The sequence below is a fragment of the Pecten maximus genome, chromosome 4, assembly GCF_902652985.1.
Source record: "Pecten maximus chromosome 4, xPecMax1.1, whole genome shotgun sequence".
NCBI classification, from domain to species: Eukaryota; Metazoa; Mollusca; class Bivalvia; order Pectinida; family Pectinidae; genus Pecten; species Pecten maximus.
Genome location: NC_047018.1, coordinates 3,838,536 through 3,854,957, shown reverse-complemented (window position 1 = coordinate 3,854,957; position 16,422 = coordinate 3,838,536). Strand labels below are relative to the sequence as shown.

Genomic DNA, 16,422 nt, shown 5'->3' with positions numbered 1-16,422 from the left:
TTGATATTAAAATGTGTTGAATAATATTGGCAATGAAGAAATATTGTCTGTTTTGTTTTTTTAAAGAAAATAACAAGGCAGAACAATGTACAACTCTTACAATGTTTTTAATGAATCAGTTTCATATCAATGACAGTTTTACCAATAAGATGAATTTCTGACGTGAATCAAGGCATAATAAGGTTCTGCTATAACAACAGATGTAGGTATATGATTGAACCATTTATACAGCTGTTACAGCTGTCATATGACTACAGTGATGATGAACTTCAGCAGAAATGGCCTGTTTTCTTCCTTGTTTTAAAAAATCAGTGTTATATAGAGTGAAAATATTCATTTGATAATTATATGTGAATGTTGATAGAAATATTTGACATACAAGTTATGAATCGGTCAACCATTCCACAAGCAGTGTGTTGTTCCTCCAATTGGAACACAGTGAGATCTCAGTAACGTCAACAACGTACAGTAGTTTAATTATATGTGTCACTACACAGATTTAATTTTGTACTGAACAGCATATTTATTTTTTTTTTTTTTTTTTTTGAGAATAAACAAGCATCTGTAAACAAATTCATCTGAAACAGGAGAAAGAAATTGTAGCAGGCAGACTGGGGTTCAAAACCGGCACCCCTGAACACTAACCAAATGCTCTACCAAGCGAGCTACCTGGTCGCAGATGATCGACCCAGTCCAGTTCACTACATTCCTCCCTCCTTTTTGCATGTCTTCGCTCCAAAGACCACAAGTTCGGATATCCCCTTGCTAAGCATACTCCCAATGTTTTAAACAAGGGTAGGCAAACTCGCCAGTCATGTAATAGGAGAAAGAGAAAATGTAGCAGCCAGACTGGGGTTCGAACCTGGGACCTCCGAACACTAGCCAATTGCTCTACCAATTGAGTTACCTGGTCACCGATGATCGACCCAGTCCAGTTCCACTACATATCATTTCACTGACGCAATCTTTAGAATACATGTACATGTTTATCATACAACTCAAAGAACATGCTTACAGAAACATATCCCATGCTCCCCTACATAGTTCTGGTTGACTGAAGGAAACACGTTCACTGCCCAGATAATATGTCATCAAAGTGTCATTGTGTTACATATATCACAACATGATGGTATAGCATTGGAAATGGTATCTGTTTTGCAATAACTTATTTGTTAAACCGGGACATCTTGGTTTAAAAACAACTAGCATTTGACATCAACACATTCAATAGCAGTAATAACATGCCAGTATATAAAATGGTGTAGTAACCTCCAAATTGTCTACAAAATCTAGGACCAACATTTTCACTTGGTGGCTTTATATATTTGTAGTGTATAAAACAACCACATATTTGTGTTCTATGTTGCCTATGCTAATTCTACTTTTGATTTTGTAAGCATATATACTACATCTTTATGATTGTACAGTGACATCGTCGTGAAGTACTAGAGATTGTGATGTACAATAATGTCACGTCCTATGGTCCTCTTTGTCCTTTTCTTCAGCAATACTGGAAGTAAAACAAAAACTTGATGTTATTCTTAGTAGCGCTTAACCCAGCATGAATAAGCTATCCTGTATTCAAAAGACATGTCAAAACTTTGATCTCAATTCACCTTAGTACTATTATGAAAGACATGCTTTTCCTACATGATATCCTAACTACCAATCCGTAAAATACTTGAATAGTATGAACACAGATATTGTAAGTCCTTGAAACAGTTTTTTGCCTTTTGAAAATGAGGTCATTGTATGTGTTGCAGTGACCTATTTGTGATATATGAAATTGTTCCCAAGACCAATCTGAATCACATATTCCTATTCAAAACTATAATTTTTGAAATATATATATAAATTTTTATGTTAAATGTACTGAATTCTTACTGGTTAAGAAACTGAACACAATCATGATGGCCATATATGGTTGCGATGTCCCTGGGGGTGTCACCATATTTGTCGGGGAGGTCTAGAGGTATACCAGCATTGTGGAGAGCTCTAAGTACTGTCAGCTTGCCTGTTTCTCCAGCACAATGAGCCGGAGTCCATCCCGAGTCTGTTCGGATCACTCCATCTGCTCCATGTTCAAGTAGGATTCGTATACACTCCACAAAACCTAAAATGAAATAGATCTCACTATCAAACATACAGTTTGTATACAAATAGACTTTCATATATCACAACCAGTATTGGATTGTATGTTTGCTAGACTACGAACTAAACACCAAGAAAAGTATGGCAGTATAAGCTGATTTTAAGAACAAATTTTAGATCTAAAAATGTGTCAAATTTTTAATTAAAAGTATATTTTAAAAGATTATCATTAAAAGTGTGCAGAGTACAATGAACAAATTCAAAATAGAGACAGCTGTTTGATATTTCTAGTGATGTCATAGAGACAGCTGTTTGATATTTCTAGTGATGTCATAGAGACAGCTGTTTGATATATCTAGTGATGTCATAGAGACAGCTGTTTGATATTTCTAGTGATGTCATAGAGACAGCTGTTTGATATTTCTAGTGATGTCATAGAGACAGCTGTTTGATATATCTAGTGATGTCATAGAGACAGCTGTTTGATATATCTAGTGATGTCATAGAGACAGCTGTTTGATATTTCTAGTGATTTCATAGAGACAGCTGTTTGATATATCTAGTGATGTCATAGAGACAGCTGTTTGATATTTCTAGTGATGTCATAGAGACAGCTGTTTGATATATCTAGTGATGTCATAGAGACAGCTGTTTGATATATCTAGTGATGTCATAGAGACAGCTGTTTGATATTTCTAGTGATGTCATAGAGACAGCTGTTTGATATTTCTAGTGATGTCATAGAGACAGCTGTTTGATATTTCTAGTGATGTCATAGAGACAGTTGTTTGATGATATATCTAGTGATGTCATAGAGACTGCTGTTTGATATATCTAGTGATGTCATAGAGACAGCTGTTTGATATTTCTAGTGATGATATTGAAGCTGCTTGGTGCCCTCTGATGGCGTGTAGTGGTACCTAGTATAAACTTACCTCTGATGGAGAGTAGTGGTATATAGTATAAACCTCTGATGGAGAGTAGTGGTGTCTAGTATAAACCTCTGATGGAGAGTAGTGGTGTCTAGTATAAACTTACCTCTGATGGAGAGTAGTGGTGTCTAGTATAAACTTACCTCTGATGGAGAGTAGTGGTGTCTAGTATAAACTTACCTCTGATGGAGAGTAGTGGTATCTAGTATAAACCTCTGATGGAGAGTAGTGGTATATCGTATAAACTTACCTCTGATGGATAGTAGTGGTACCTAGTATAAACTTACCTCTGATGGAGAGTAGTGGTATATCGTATAAACTTACCTCTGATGGAGAGTAGTGGTATATAGTATAAACCTCTGATGGAGAGTAGTGGTATATCGTATAAACTTACCTCTGATGGAGAGTAGTGGTACCTAGTATAAACCTCTGATGGAGAGTAGTGGTGTCTAGTATAAACCTCTGATGGAGAGTAGTGGTATATCGTATAAACTTACCTCTGATGGAGAGTAGTGGTATATCGTATAAACTTACCTCTGATGGAGTGTAGTGGTACCTAGTATAAACCTCTGATGGAGAGTAGTGGTATATCGTATAAACTTACCTCTGATGGAGAGTAGTGGTATATCGTATAAACTTACCTCTGATGGAGAGTAGTGGTATATAGTATAAACCTCTGATGGAGAGTAGTGGTATATCGTATAAACCTCTGATGGAGAGTAGTGGTGTTTAGTATAAACTTACCTCTGATGGAGAGTAGTGGTATATCGTATAAACTTACCTCTGATGGAGAGTAGTGGTATATAGTATAAACCTCTGATGGAGAGTAGTGGTATATCGTATAAACTTACCTCTGATGGAGAGTAGTGGTATATCGTATAAACTTACCTCTGATGGAGAGTAGTGGTGTTTAGTATAAACTTACCTCTGATGGAGAGTAGTGGTATATCGTATAAACTTACCTCTGATGGAGAGTAGTGGTGTATCGTATAAACTTACCTCTGATGGAGAGTAGTGGTATCTAGTATAAACCTCTGATGGAGAGTAGTGGTATATCGTATAAACTTACCTCTGATGGATAGTAGTGGTACCTAGTATAAACTTACCTCTGATGGAGAGTAGTGGTATCTAGTATAAACCTCTGATGGAGAGTAGTGGTATATCGTATAAACTTACCTCTGATGGAGAGTAGTGGTGTCTAGTATAAACTTACCTCTGATGGAGAGTAGTGGTGTTTAGTATAAACTTACCTCTGATGGAGAGTAGTGGTATATCGTATAAACTTACCTCTGATGGAGAGTAGTGGTACCTAGTATAAACCTCTGATGGAGAGTAGTGGTACCTAGTATAAACCTCTGATGGAGAGTAGTGGTATATCGTATAAACTTACCTCTGATGGAGAGTAGTGGTACCTAGTATAAACCTCTGATGGAGAGTAGTGGTATATCGTATAAACCTCTGATGGAGAGTAGTGGTACCTAGTATAAACCTCTGATGGCGTGTAGTGGTATATCGTATAAACTTACCTCTCAAGGCAGCCCAGTGTAGAGCAGCACGGTCATTCCAGTCAGCATCCTTCAAATTGACATCATATTTATTGGTGCGGAGATACTCCACTAACGAGTCAGCATCTCCTGTTGCCGCAGCCTCGTGCACCTCTAATCCATCAGACACATGCATCTAAAGATAAATACAACTAGATTTACAAATTACACATTTAACAGTAAAATATATACAACAAAATATGTCTAAGTAAAGTGTTGTTGATACAGTTAGTTATTGCTGAACCCTAGGGTAGTACAGTGAAGCTTAGAGTGTAGGTCATACAGTAGGTTATAGTTTGGATAGTAAAACATGTTACACCTAGGGAACAATTTGTCCAGAAGTTACCATTACAAGATTTACAAGATGGCCACCATGCATCTTTTACTGCTAAAATATTTAAAATCATAAGAAAGAGATATTGCTAATTAACAATTAGTGCATTATCTAGCCAGCTGCAGGCATGCATCTGAAAATAACACTACCTTCTTTTCATCTCTAGACATAAGTGTAAAATGTAGCAAGCAGTGAGGTTTACAGGAAACAAAACAACCAGGTCTGGTGATGAAGTGTGCCTCGTCCCTAGTACACACGTCAATCTGCAGCAATATATGGTGATAGAGGTGGTGATACGCTGGTGAAGAGTGAAAAAACGTGATTCATGCAACACGACCCAAAATGTATGCTGTGTAAAGAAAAGTAAGCTTTGATTAAGTAATGTGGAGATTTAAATGCTGTGATATGGCATCTAGCATCTACGTAACATATGATGATAATCAAACACTGTCATCCAACCCCAAACATGTCCAGGTTCAAACACTGTCAACCCAACACTTTACATGTCAAGGTTCAAACACCAATACTTAACATGTCAAGGTTCAAACACCAACACCTAACATGTCAATGTTCAAACAACAACACTTTATATGTCAAGGTTCAAACAACAACACTTTATATGTCAAGGTTCAAACAACAACACCTAACATGTTAAGGTTCAAACACCAATACTTAACATGTCAAGGTTCAAACACCAATACTTAACATGTCAATGTTCAAACAACAACACTTTATATGTCAAGGTTCAAACAACAACACTTTACATGTCAAGGTTCAAACACCAATACTTAACATGTCAAGGTTCAAGCACCAACACTTAACATGTCAAGGTTCAAACAACAACACTTTACATGTCAAGGTTCAAGCACCAACACTTAACATGTCAAGGTTCAACACCAATACTTAACATGTCAAGGTTCAAACACCAACACCTAACATGTCAAGGTTCAAACACCAATACTTAACATGTCAAGGTTCAAGCACTGCCACTAACACCTAACATATTGAGGTTAAGAACCCTTTACCTGACACCTTATACCGAGTTTCTAAAGTTGTTAAAATGGTCTATAACCTTGCTAGTGTTTGCCCAATGTTGGAATTTCATTTCATAAACACATATATATAAGACAGTGAAAAGAGATATTTTAGATATCAAATGTGTCCTCGATAGCAACCAAGTTAGGTACTATTTTCATATAGGGTACACATATATCAGAGACTTGAATATTGAGTTATCTGCGTATATTTAAGGAGAGCTAAGGCAGCTGTATACATTGTATATATATATATTACTGGCAGATACATGTCCATGTCTAGAGTAGTCCTACACCAGACATTGATTTGTCTCTTTAGTCCTTAGTACAACCTCACTTGGAATATGCCGCAAGTGTTTGGAGTTCATATAAAGCCAAGATATTAAACTACTGGAAAAAGTATAGAGGAGAGCAACCAAGATCATTCCAGGTTTCAAAGATTTGTCATATCCAGATCAGTTGGAGAAATTAAATATCCCATTGCTTCAATATCGAAAAGATACAGGAGATATGATAAACATATTCAAAACAGTTAATAATATACAAAAATGTATATGATTATAGAGTAACTTGGAACTTTTTCCAGATGGACATTGAAAAAAAAATGTCTGCGTCCATCATTTATGGTATTAAATGCTTTTATGTCCATGCCTGTCAATAGGCGCGGACCTACGTCAACATCACAAAAAATAATTGTCAGATAAAAAAAAAATAGCCTCTCCCTAGTATGACCCGTCCCACGACTACATATCCTTGACAAGGATGACATTTAGTCGTGGGTCGGGTCATACTCGGGAGAGGCTATTTATTTTTATCTGACAATTATTTTTTTGTGATGCCGACGTAGGTCTGCGCCTACCCCCTTTGGCCAGAGGTAGCCCAAGTTTCCACTGGCCCTGTCAGACACCGATATTTGGTGTAGGACACATGCTGTCAGGGTCAGAGGAAACTCGGACTAATGGATCTTGTATCTTTGTTAAGTGTTTGTTTGTAGGTGTAATTGTAATTAAGGTATATATATAATCAGTCTCAAGTCGTCTTATATTTGCTACGCGTATAGAATGGGATGTTAGGTTTCCCGGTCATGTGTATAGAACCACAAGTGCCTGACTCGTTTTATAAAATAATAACATATAAGAGTACATATAAATGTACTCTTTATTATTTTATAAAACGAGTCAGGCACCTGTGACAGAACCGGTCCATCCAGTCCACCAGACATAGGTATTTGGTATGTGTCCTTTATTTACATTATCATGCTTAGTTTGAAAATAACATTTGAAGCATTCCAAGGAAAACCTTATATATATATTCTTTGTCATATTTAACATGAATTTCTTTCTTACCTTTTACCTTCTGTTTACATTATCAACGCACCGGATCTTCTTGTATGTCTTTATGGCAACTAAAGTAAACTCTAGAGGCACTCCGAAATATGCCAACTTTCTAACAGTTATCTCCCTTCGAACGGTTACAGTGCTGTCACAAGCTCATGCCAATCAGGGTATGTGATTAGCTAAGGCGCGTAGCCAGACATAAATGGAAGTGGAAGCCCGGTCGGATCTTCGGTGACATTTCGGAGCGATATAATTGAGCAGTTCTGAGCGATATAATTGAGAATCAAAGACACACGCACAAAACAAACAATAGAAGTCATGACAATAGAAGTTCTGTGCTATATTGTAACTTATGTAATGATAAACTAAAGAGACATACATTCTGGTCATATTCAGGTGAGAAATCATACAAACGGTCATATAAATGTATACGGACACTTAAGTCGTGTATTTAGCAGACGATGGATTAACAGTGTCTTCAATATCTTCAATAACTACTGTATCATCGCAAATGCCAGCCATCGGTTTGCTTAGTGTTATGACAGGGGGGAGGGGCTAGATAAAATGACAACCCCGGTGTAGACTGTAACAAATTCTCTGATACACGTGTAACAATGCCAGAGAATACATTCGTTCTGCGTCCATGGTTGAATTCGGGTATGTCTTTAGCCGACGTTTGATGCTGAAGGAACGTTCCACAGTATAATAGAATCTTTAGACAACTGGAGACGTTCGGATACAGTTTAGGTTCCTTCATTACAAGTTTTAGTCAGACGCTGGCCTGTCCTGTTACATCTAGTTATATAATCTATAGACGCCAATTATTAGGCCTATATTGAAGGTTAACGTAGGGTTTGAGCAGAGACCTATATACAGTATATAGGTCTCTGGTTTGAGGGAAAACCAATCATAGGAATTTCATTATTTTCATAAGATATTAAAAGAATACATTCTTGAAAATAATTAAATGGGGGAAAAAGTTATTTTGAAAAAATGATGTGGAAGCCCGGGCGTACTAGCGTACACCTGGCTACGCGCCTATCTTAAATTTGATTTCACAACGGATGATATTTTACTTTTACTTTAACAATATGAAATATTTTAAGTGCAAGTCATGTTGGTTAGCGACACACTACCTAAGGAAAGGGCATTTAAATATTGAGAAATACAATGAGCCACGCGCAGCACAAAGCTAATTTATTAGGGCATTAATAGTATCTCAAAATGGGGATATATTATAGAATAACTGAGAACATTTGATTTAAAACATATTACTTTTGCTAAAATAAATACCATATTCTGCCATATTAATAATATATCACAACCGCAAACCAGGGACCCAGAATTCAAACCTATAAAAAAAAACACGAGGTTGGAATTCGAACCCTGGAAATCATATCTAAAATCACATACCAAAACGACTTTAGATTGGAGCCTGCTCGATTAATGCTTCCGTTAATTTGTCACGGCCTCAGTTCGACCATGTTGTTAATTTGTTTCGGCCCCAGTTCGACCGTGTTGTTAATTTGTTTCGGCCCCAGTTCGACCGTGTTAATTTGTTTCGGCCTCAGTTCGACCATGTTGTTAATTTGTTTCGGCCCCAGTTCGACCGTGTTGTTAATTTGTTTCGGCCCCAGTTCGACCGTGTTGTTAATTCGTTTCGGCCTCAGTTCGACCGTGTTGTTAATTTGTTTCGGCCCCAGTTCGACCGTGTTAATTTGTTTCGGTCTCAGTTCGACCGTGTTGTTAATTCGTTTCGGCCCCAGTTCGACCGTGTTGTTAATTTGTTTCGGCCCCAGTTCGACCGTGTTGTTAATTTGTTTCGGCCCCAGTTCGACCGTGTTGTTAATTTGTTTCGGCCCCAGTTCGACCTTGTTGTTAATTTGTTTCGTCCACAGTTCGACCGTGCTGTTAAATTTGTTTTGGTGTACTCCATCTTGGTTTTGAGTATGTTCGATTCTTGATGCATTTCCTGTAATTTTGGATTTGTAAGGTCCATGTTACAAGCCCTTCGTTACAATGCTGCCTTCTTTCCTTTCTTATTGGTTTCTCTATAAAACTTCGATTTTCATACGCCCGTCAATTTTGTCGATATGTAATTATGTTTCCCTAAAAAAAAATATTTTGCAAAAGTTGTTGCCCTTTGTTTATTTCGGTATTTGTTTCCGGAGATTCTCTTTTCGACTGATTTCTTTTTAATGAGTTGGATACTGTTTTAGTACATGTAACTGATTGATGGCGGTCCTCAAACTGTTATAAAATCAAACACTGACTTTGAAGTGAATGTGAGAGTTAAAGCATACCATCTTATCATTCATTATAGGTGATTTAGTCTTATTATAATAAAAGACAGTATGATAACACTACATGTGTATGGAGTTTAACGAGTGTATACTGTATAGTTTGAGTATCATAGCGACAGTATTACGATCGGCTATATATTGTTACAGTGGTTAGTTCTGTTGTTGCAGTCTGGGTTTTATTTGAGAACACGTGTGCTTTTCTCAAACAACATCCGTCATACGTACTCACCACACGCATGCATGTCGCACGCACGGAGGCCGTCCTTAAATGACCTTAGCTGTTAATAGGACGTTAAACAAAATAAACCAAACCAAACCAAACATCCGTGAAACACCTTACAGCCCTGTCACCTGACGGGTCTGCTGTATGGTTTCTACTTCGTCATATCCTGTACTGCCGCTACGGCAGGGTGTATAATCTTCACTATCCTATCTCATTCCTACAGCCGGGAAAATGTCATATTCTTAACTAGTGAAACGAGTACCTGTGACATCTCCTATTCCACTCGACCATGCCGTTATATATTGCCTTGGTAGTATAAACTGATTTTTACGACAAGATGTCTGTGTAGGACGCGTTTTTTGTTACATACTTCCATTTGGTAGTGGAATATAGGACTGATATACCATATCATATCATACCATATACCATAATTCATGTATTGACATATAATTCAGATGTTTTAGTCGATAGTGAAATCCTGTATAATAATATCACCAATTTTTTTATTGAAATCAGTAGATCTAGTAGTGTACCCAAACGGCATCCAAGACCACAGAGGGATGGGGGGGGGGGGGGGGGGGGGGTCATTCAGAACATAAATAAATAAGTCCATACATAACACAAACGATTGGAAGCCCTTCGTCTAGCCGTTACCGCGATGAGTAATGACTAGATAATTTGCACACGGAACTTGAAAAGACATAAAATCGCTAAAGCTTCCGTATTGCCTGCATGACTGGTTTAACACACTCATCGTAGAATCGTCTAGAATAAAATAATCCAGTACAAGCAGCAGACAAACTTTTGGATCAGAAAACCTGGTATAAGCTTATTAAGTTAAATAACAACGATTCAAAGCACAAGGTTTCACCGTTCCGATGGTTACTCCATACCCTATTTTATAGGTCTCTGGTTCACAGTAGTGCTTATTTCATAGTAGTGCTTATTTCTATTATCGAAATTGTGTCCTGTTACCATGGATACACGAAGCCAAACTCATCAATTTCACTGTTTCCGGAACTTGCGAAAAGTTCAAGAGAACTTCACGAAACTTCACGCACACATCTACCTAGTTCCCTACACGGTACAGTACCGTTTACAGTACCGGAACTGCTATATATATCATGAACTTATCAAACAATTTTTATTGACAGAGATGTTTAAAGTCAATAAAGGATCGAATGAACGGTAAAGCCTATATAAACTCTCTCCGACGGTAGCCGATACAGATATTATATAATACGGACAAGCGCACTTATTGTATTTAAATAAATTTAATTGCACTCATGATATTACTTTGGTGAAAATTCACAATTTATCAATGTCCACTAGCTCTATTATACAAATACACAAATAAAATCGTAATAGTCTTATCATTATCAGCACATAATGATATCTTAGTTTACGAAAAGCAGGGGGAAACGGGAAAACAGAGCCAGAAAATGATAGAACAAGCATACTGATATACGAATTAAGTAAAACCTATGTACAGTGACCTATAAATGACCTTTAACTATAAACTAATTAACAGTATCAGATTTTACAATAAACGTTTACAAAACAATATTGACGGGGACCCCAGACATAGGTACATAATGACGTCACGTCGTGAGGGTGATTATCATTTCCATTAATTCCAAACCCATCTTTTATCATTAATAAGTAACAGGATGTCAGCCGTATAATCGAAGACGTTTATTAACTACATTATATTACGTAATGTGAATAGAGTATTTCTTAATTAGTGTGCGATATAAATGTTGTATATAGTTATCTATTATAATGTAAATGCATATTTTCATTGACTTTCGCAGTAAAATGTTGACAAATTCCTCAAATATTTGCGGTCCACGTGTAGTTGCTAGTCGTATCAACTAGGTGTGATTATATACAAGTTTGTGTATACGTAACGGGCCGTCCCGTAACGTTACATGTTAGGTTGGTGGGCGGTTTAGGTATATCAGGAACCGCTGTCAATCAAACCTACGTCATATCGCCTCAATATATATATATACATACACGCGTCTCACCTGGACCGTCCAGCGGTGATGTTCGGTATAGGTAGGTCAGCTTATCGACAACTGATAGTGTTTGTTTTATATTCTCATTGAAAACGCCAGAGGAATACGAGGAGTCAGTCGTTCTGCTGCTGGCCTGCCATTATCTGGAACGAATAAGTCGAACTGTTTTAACTCCATCCAAATCTTACTTTCGATATTCGTTTGAACCAAGTATGAATACCTGGAGGGATTTGTTGTGTAGACTTACAAAAAATGGGAAGATAGAGAAGGCGGCTATATTCAACCACGATGGCCATAATATATTAGCATGTAGTCGAGACTTTAAAATTAGCGAAAAAGATGCTAAATCTGTAGCGTGCGCGGTGTCGGCCAAATACTCATCGCTTATGACGATGAAATTCTGTGACAATTATTACACCTGTTTTCGTCACAGCGATGACAAGGACACGTTGGTAGGGAAAGCTGATGACGAAGTTTTAGTGGTACACAAGATCCACGGCATCATCATTGTGGCTATCTCACATCCAGAAACACCGGGCTCATCCATATACGAGGTGACAAAGTTTGGCAGCAAGCTTCGGCACCGGATGCAGCGGGAGAAGATAGGATGAGGACTTCCACGATTGTAGAGATCTGGCGAAATATATCCATCATTTAACCCCAAACACAAAAGGGATGGACTGCAAGTTGAAGCTATGGTGGTCTCCAGGCTTAAAGTAACATCTGGTGGAATATCCTTAATCACAAGGATGCATGGCCTATGAGTTGGCGCAATGCTGAGAGCAGTGCCGGATACAGTGAAATTATAATGATATACAGTATACTACAAATGAGGACTATATGGTATACAGTATACTACAGATGATGAAACTATATGTTATACAGTAAACTACAAATGATAAAACTATATGTTATACTATGAGGAGACTATATGGTATACAGTATACTACAAATGAGGACTATATAGTATACAGTATACTACAAATGAGGACTATATAGTATACAGTATACTACAAATGAGGACTATATGGTGACAGTATACTACAAATGAGGACTATATGGTGACAGTATACTACAAATGAGGACTATATAGTATACAGTATACTACAAATGAGGACTATATAGTATACAGTATACTACAAATGAGGACTATATGGTGACAGTATACTACAAATGAGGACTATATGGTGACAGTATACTACAAATGAGGACTATATAGTATACAGTATACTACAAATGAGGACTATATAGTATACAGTATACTACAAATGAGGACTATATAGTATACAGTATACTACAAATGAGGAGACTATATCGTGACAGTACTACAAATGAGGACTATATGGTATACAGTATACTACAACTGAGGACTATATAGTATACAGTATACTACAAATGAGGACTATATGGTGACAGTATACTACAAATGAGGACTATATAGTATACAGTATACTACAAATGAGGACTATATAGTATACAGTATACTACAAATGAGGACTATATAGTATACAGTGTACTACAAATGAGGACTATATAGTATACAGTATACTACAAATGAGGACTATATAGTATACAGTGTACTACAAATGAGGACTATATGGTGACAGTATACTACAGATGAGGACTATATAGTATACAGTGTACTACAAATGAGGACTATATGGTGACAGTATACTACAAATGAGGACTATATGGTATACAGTGTACTACAAATGAGGACTATATGGTATACAGTATACTACAGATGAGGACTATATGGTATACAGTATACTACAAATGAGGACTATATGGTATACAGTATACTACAAATGAGGACTATATGGTATACAGTATACTACAGGAGTTGCACTTCAGTAGGATGCATATGTGAAAAACGAAACTGTTAACTCCCAGTAAAAGAAATATCATCATTGCGTATTATATCTGAAGTGATGTTTTAATACTGTGGAGCTCTAAGTAAGAAAGAGAAGCTTGGCCCAGTAATGAGTGTTCTGAGTTAACGATTGTGTATGGGATTTATATCACCAGACACACAAATAAACTCGAGAGACATCGTGCTATATGTCGAACTTTCATTTGCTGTGTTAATGGAACATTTTCAAGATAATTTATTCCGGTAGTGACAAGTTTTGTGTCAAGTGCTTTTTAAATATACACATTCCAACAGAAAAAAATATCGATATAAATATATATATATATATATATATACATTTTTTTGTTATGTTTTTTTTTTATTATTATTATATATACATTGTACGTTATATTAAATTATATAAGATACCCTTGTTGACCCAAACTCAACATTGTCGACTAAGTGCTTCACTAAACAGTTCAAAGTGTCATCAGTCCTCATAAGTACACCGGGATAATTTCGCATTCCTGTATTGACTGGCAGTACCCATGCTCAAATTGGTAACGACCTTGACCGAGACGCTAAGACAGCGGATGTCGTGTACACCTGGATTATACAGCTGGTAACAACTACGTATATATATGTACACATGTACAGCTGTACACCTGGATTATACAGCTGGTAACAACTACGTATATATATGTACACCTGTACACCTGGTTATACAGCTGGTAACAACTACGTATATATATGTACACCTGTACACCTGGTTATACAGCTGGTAACAACTACGTATATATATGTACGTATGAATGAAGGTCTGTGTTAGAGAAGTCGTATCATTCCTTTTCGTGTAACTCTAAAGACAGATGTTTTTTTATTAGTTTTCTTTTTAACGTGCTTACATTGTTTATTAATTACAATACGGTTATATAGATACAGTAGACAAGTCATGTCTATGGTATATATTTTATCGCCTAACTACCCTGTTATCGTAGTAATTAACTACCCTATTATCAGTGTCATAACACATCACATAGCTACCCTGTTATCAGTGTTATAACATTTAACATAGCTAACCTGTTATCAGTGTAATAACATATCACATAGCTACCCTGTTATCAGTGTAATAACATATCACATAGCTACCCTGTTATCGTAGTAATTAACTAACCTATTATCAGTGTAATAACACCCATCACATAACTACCCTGTTATCAGTGTTATAACACCCATCACATAACTACCCTGTTATCAGTGTAATGACACCCATCACATAACTACCCTGTTATCAGTGTTATAACACCCATCACATAGCTACCCTGTTATCAGTGTTATAACACCCATCACATAGCTACCCTGTTATCAGTGTAATGACACCCATCACATAACTACCCTGTTATCAGTGTAATAACACCCATCACATAACTACCCTGTTATCAGTGTAATAACACCCATCACATAACTACCCTGTTATCAGTGTAATAACACCCATCACATAACTACCCTGTTATCAATGTAATAACACCCATCACATAACTACCCTGTTATCAGTGTCATAACACCCATCACATAACTACCCTGTTATCAGTGTAATGACACATATTACCTATACAGTTATTAGGCTGTACACTACCATCTAGTGGAGCTGTGATTGGCTGTTAACATCACCAAAGGCAAGCAGAAAGTGAAACTGTTAAAATGGTATTCTAACGAATGTATGATAAACACACTCATATATTCTTTTCAGTTTATTTGGTGAAATTTGTAGTTAATAAGATTTTATATATTTTATATAATAGGATTTTATTCATTTCACCTTTCCAAAGACTAGACTTGATAAAAATACGTAGACGTGTCAGTAAGTTTCGTATGAAATGTAATACAATTGTTTTGGTGAGACAATATATCTAATTGTTCGAACAGTGTTATATTATATATGATTTGTTATTATACTTTAATGTGTTACAGAAATAAATATACAGTAATGTAGTGATGTGTTGTCGATGATTCTTCCTTATGTTTAACTGTAAATTATGTTCTCTATATAGGCACAGAATCTATCAGATATTACAGTGGTAATAGGCACAGAATCTATCAGATATTACAGTGGTAAATAGGCACAGAATCTATCAGATATTACAGTGGTAATAGGCACAGAATCTATCAGATATTACAGTGGTAAATAGGCACAGAATCTATCAGATATTACCGTGGTAAATAGACACAGAATCTATCAGATATTACAGTGGTAAATAGGCACAGAATCTATCAGATACTACAGTGGTAAATAGGCACAGAATCTATCAGATATTACAGTGGTAAATAGGCACAGAATCTATCAGATATTACAGTGGTAATAGGCACAGAATCTATCAAATATTACAGTGGTAAATAGGCACAGAATCTATCAGGTGTTACAGTGGTAAATAGGCACAGAATCTATCAGATATTACAGTGGTAAATAGGCACAGAATCTATCAGATATTACAGTGGTAAATAGGCACAGAATCTATAAGATATTACAGTGGTAAATAGGCACAGAATCTATCAGATATTACAGTGGTAAATAGGCACAGAATCTATCAGATATTACAGTGGTAAATAGGCACAGAATCTATCAGATATTACAGTGGTAAATAGGCACAGAATCTATCAGATATTACAGTGGTAAATAGACACAGAATCTATCAGATATTACAGTGGTAAATAGACACAGAATCTATCAGATATTACAGTGGTAAATAGGTA

The 16,422-nt window shown here is 36.5% G+C and overlaps 1 protein-coding gene and 1 long non-coding RNA gene across 5 annotated transcripts; both read right to left on the bottom strand.

Moving 5' to 3' along the window:
* Window positions 1-488: 488 nt before the first annotated feature.
* LOC117325009 (ankyrin repeat domain-containing protein 66-like) lies at window positions 489-7,356 on the bottom strand. Of its 4 annotated transcripts, XM_033880879.1 has the most exons (5): window positions 7,282-7,331; window positions 5,051-5,199; window positions 4,550-4,703; window positions 1,885-2,113; window positions 489-1,510 (listed from the first exon to the last, which is right to left on the bottom strand). In XM_033880879.1, the coding sequence occupies exons 2-5, from the start codon at window positions 5,069-5,071 to the stop codon at window positions 1,471-1,473; spliced, it is 444 nt and encodes a 147-aa protein (XP_033736770.1). In that variant the 5' UTR covers window positions 5,072-5,199; window positions 7,282-7,331; the 3' UTR covers window positions 489-1,470. The 4 variants fall into 4 exon arrangements, with proteins under 4 accessions (XP_033736770.1, XP_033736772.1, XP_033736771.1 ...); XM_033880881.1 differs by lacking the exon at window positions 5,051-5,199 and having other exon boundaries at window positions 4,550-4,705; window positions 7,285-7,356; XM_033880880.1 differs by lacking the exon at window positions 5,051-5,199 and having other exon boundaries at window positions 7,282-7,349.
* A 6,523-nt stretch (window positions 7,357-13,879) lies between these two features.
* On the bottom strand, window positions 13,880-14,447 carry LOC117325006. The gene is made up of 2 exons (XR_004532112.1): window positions 14,337-14,447; window positions 13,880-14,277 (listed from the first exon to the last, which is right to left on the bottom strand). It is a non-coding gene; the product is annotated as an uncharacterized LOC117325006 (long non-coding RNA).
* Between the last annotated feature and the right edge of the window lie 1,975 nt (window positions 14,448-16,422).

Coding starts and splice junctions, on each gene's coding strand:
- LOC117325009 (XM_033880879.1), bottom strand. CDS start 5,071: ATGTCTAGAGATGAAAAGAAG. Junction 2,114..4,549: donor ACACTGGGCTGCCTTGAGAG/GTAAGTTTATAC, acceptor ATTTCATTTTAG/GTTTTGTGGAGTGTATACGA. Junction 1,511..1,884: donor TGTGTTCAGTTTCTTAACCA/GTAAGAATTCAG, acceptor TTTTACTTCCAG/TATTGCTGAAGAAAAGGACA.